This window comes from Mandrillus leucophaeus, unplaced genomic scaffold (assembly GCF_000951045.1).
Source record: "Mandrillus leucophaeus isolate KB7577 unplaced genomic scaffold, Mleu.le_1.0 Scaffold408, whole genome shotgun sequence".
Taxonomy (NCBI): Eukaryota; Metazoa; Chordata; class Mammalia; order Primates; family Cercopithecidae; genus Mandrillus; species Mandrillus leucophaeus.
This window is the reverse complement of record NW_012104343.1, coordinates 204,625-208,059: the sequence shown is the minus strand read 5'-3', so window position 1 is coordinate 208,059 and position 3,435 is coordinate 204,625. Positions and strand designations below refer to the sequence as shown.

Below are 3,435 nucleotides of genomic sequence, written 5' to 3'. Positions count from 1 at the left end.
TTTATTAGAGGCAACAAAGTGTAGCAGCAAAAGCACAGACTGTGAAAACAGTTCTCAGTTAAATCCTAGTTCCAGCCTAAATTCTAGTTCCAGACTTAAGTTCTCTGAGCATCATTTTTCAAATCTATAAAGGGGGCTCACGACTATAATCCCAGCACTTCGAGAGGCCGAGGTGTGTGGATCACCTGAGGTCAGGAGTTCGAGACCGGCCTGGCCAACATGGCAAAACCCCACCTCTACTAAAAATACAAAAAAATTAGCCATGTGTGGTGGCATGTGCCTGTAGTCCCAGCTACTTGGGAGGCTAAAGCAGGAGAATTGCTTGAACCTAGGGGGTGGAGGTTGCAGTGAGCTGAGATTGCACCACTGCACTCCAACCTGGGCAGTGAGGTTGAGATGGAGTGAGGCTCCATCTCAAAAAGAAAGAAAGTAGCTATTTTATGGGTTGCTATGAGAATTACTGAGATGACATATCTTTGCCACATTCAGAATTTAGACTCAGTATGACAGTTTTTCTTTTTAGGCATCTTTTGATCTTTTGCTTATATTCTTGTTTTTTCCTTAGAATTAGAGGGTCCATAAATTCAGGACATAGGGAAAAAGGAACATTTACTATTTTGTAGCAGTGAACAAGGTTCCTTTCCTTTTTGGGTTGCTTTACTCATATGAAATGTATGCTTATTTCTGTACCTTAAATGATTTTCTGTTGGGTTGGGTAGAGCTTGCCACATTTTAATGGCAAAAAAAAAAAACCCACAAATTACTTTTGCACCAACCTAATAAGTAATTTATGTTTCAGGCATTTCAGTTTTACTGTAAAATCATCTGGGTTCATTTATACCTTTATTTTCAGCCCTATTACTTATGCCTGGGAAGGTGGAAAATTGATATCAGAGAACGATGATTTTGAAGATATGGTGGTAACAAGAGAAGATTATGAAGAAAATGGACATAGTGTCTGTGAAGAGAAATTTGATATTTAAGCAACATTTTTGAATGAAAGTCTTGACTAGTTGTGACCGTAAGGTTTAATTTCAAAGTTCCTTTTAAAAGAGGTTAAGGAACTGTGTTACCTTTCATCCTAAGAAAAAGGCTTGAATTTATAAATACTTTGATTGATTGCTAATTTTCAAAGGCTTTTTATGTAGGTTATTATAGTAAACTGTAACTCAGTCCACATTTTCATTTAGGAGCTAGACTACCATAACAATGCTTATGCTGTTTCCAAGGGTAGGTTATTTTTCATTAAAAGAAGAAAGAATGAAGCATTTTAAGTTTAATTCTTCATAGGTGAAAACACAAATTTAACTGCTTCACTGGACAGTTTTCCTTAGAAGGTAGTTTTGTGTGACTGTGACTAAAGTATTTTATTTAAAAACTGTCATTCTTATTTATACATTCTAGAGTTGGAAAGACTGATCTTTATGTGTATAATGTTTATTTTGTACCTAGAGTATATTTAAAAGGGTGGAGACTAAGCTAATAAAGTTTTTTTGGTCACTACTGTGGTGGCAGAATATCTTATTTCACTCATAAAAGTACTATTTTTTTTAGGATGTATGAAAAGAGATTTGAAGTTAACTCAGGGTTGTGCAAGAACTCTTTTATTTATTTATTTATTTATTTATTTATTTATTTATTTTGAGACAGAGCCTTGCTCTCTCACCCAGGCCAGAGTGCAGTGGCGTAATCTTGGCTCACTGCAACCTCCGCTTCCCAGGTTCAAGTGATTCTCCTACCTCAGCCTCCCGAGTAGCTGGGATTACAGGTGTGTGCCACCACCACCACACCTGGCTAATTTTTGTATTTTTAGTAGAGACAGGGTTTCACTATGTTGGTTTCACTAGGCTGGTCTTGAACTCCTGAACTCGTGATCCACCCGTCTCAGCCTCCTGAGATGATGGGGTTACAGGCGTGAGCCACTGCGCCTGGCCTGTTCAAGAACTCTTGATACAAATATTAGCATTTTGTTTTTAAAACTCCTTTAAACCAAAACAGTGATCCACAATAAACATTAAAGTGGTCAAGATTCCAGCTTTCCAATTTTAGGTAACAGCTGACAGTGACATCAGTGAATAGATCAGGTAGGCTTTTCTGATTGCAAGCAGTAGAAACTCATTTGGGCTATATCTTCAGCAAAACAAAATTTATCAGCAGGACAAAGGATAGTGTATAAAGTCTAAGAAAAGCTGGGTCCACAGCCTTAAGAAAGATAAAAACCAGGGTAACTTTAGAAATCTTAAGTTACAGAAACAGGGACAGTCCTAGAGCCCTGCCATCAAAATAGCTCCTATATTTTCTATCTTATGTCATTGTGCTCAGGAATCAAATTTCTAGCACTCTTTTCACCCTAACTAGGATTATGTTCCTATCCTATGGCTCTAGGGGCTTTGATTGACAATCCTACTCTGATGGCCTAGAGTGAAAGAAAGTAGTCTCCCAAAGGAAAACAAGTGAAAAGATGAATGCTGGTCAGGGTGAAAGCTGTCCAGTTACAGTCATAGATTATATTGCTTTAGGGCCTGGAATTCCTTCCTAGACCTAGACTGGTTATCATTGCAGAGTTGCAAAGTGACCATGTTTATGTGATACATGGTTACTGGCGTATAATCTGTGGAGAGTGTAGCAAGAAGATGCTGGTGGTACAAGAGAAATTCTTGCAACCAAACAATATAACTGTTCTAGAAGTTCAAGGTGATGTCACTGGAGGTAAAAAGGTAAGTCCTCATTTAAAGTGCATTACCTGTCTGGACCTCATCCTGGACAGCAGAAACACCAACCAGGTGTTTTTCCTTTGAGAAACTGGGTTATTCCTCAAAGCTGCCTTTCCTAAACATGCCCCAGCCTGATGTTTACATTTGTCTGAGAATAGTGTGTATGTGTGTTTTCACATGCTTATTACAGTAAACTAATTTTTATATAAATTAGGTCTCATAGTGCTCATTTTTGAACCACTGCAAATTGGTGTTTTGTTTTGTTTTGTTTTGAGATGGAGTATCGCTCCATTGCTCAGGCTGGAGTGCAGTGGCGCGATCTTGGCTCACTGCAACCTACGCCTCCTGGGTTCAAGCAACTCTCCTGCCTCAGCCTCTTGAGTAGCTAGAACTACAGGTGCCCGCCGCCACGCCTGGCTAATTTTTGTATTTTTAGTAGAGACGGAGTTTCACCATGTTGGCCAGGCTGGTCTCGAACTCCTGACCTCGTGATACACTCGCCTCGGCCTCCAAAAGTGCTGGGATGACAGGCGTGAGCCACCGCACCTGGACCTACAAATTGATTTTTGAAATTAATGAACATAAACCCTAATCCTTTTATCACTAGGATCAAAGCTTTCATCCATTTCAACACCTATCTAATTTTGAAACTTTATTGCTAAATATAGATGTTGTTTTAACATAGTTTATTTCAAAGAACACTTTTAACATTAGCTCTATC

General features: G+C 38.8%; 1 protein-coding gene across 1 annotated transcript in view; it reads left to right on the top strand.

Moving 5' to 3' along the window:
- ACTR6 (ARP6 actin-related protein 6 homolog (yeast)) overlaps nt 1–1,503 on the top strand; it is a 23,827-nt gene extending 22,324 nt beyond the window's left edge. The window contains exon 11 of the mRNA XM_011992218.1: nt 854–1,503. Coding sequence (XP_011847608.1) covers nt 854–983 — 130 coding nt within the window. The 3' untranslated portion in view covers nt 984–1,503. The remainder of the gene's footprint in view (nt 1–853) is intronic.
- Nucleotides 1,504–3,435: the final 1,932 nt, after the last annotated feature.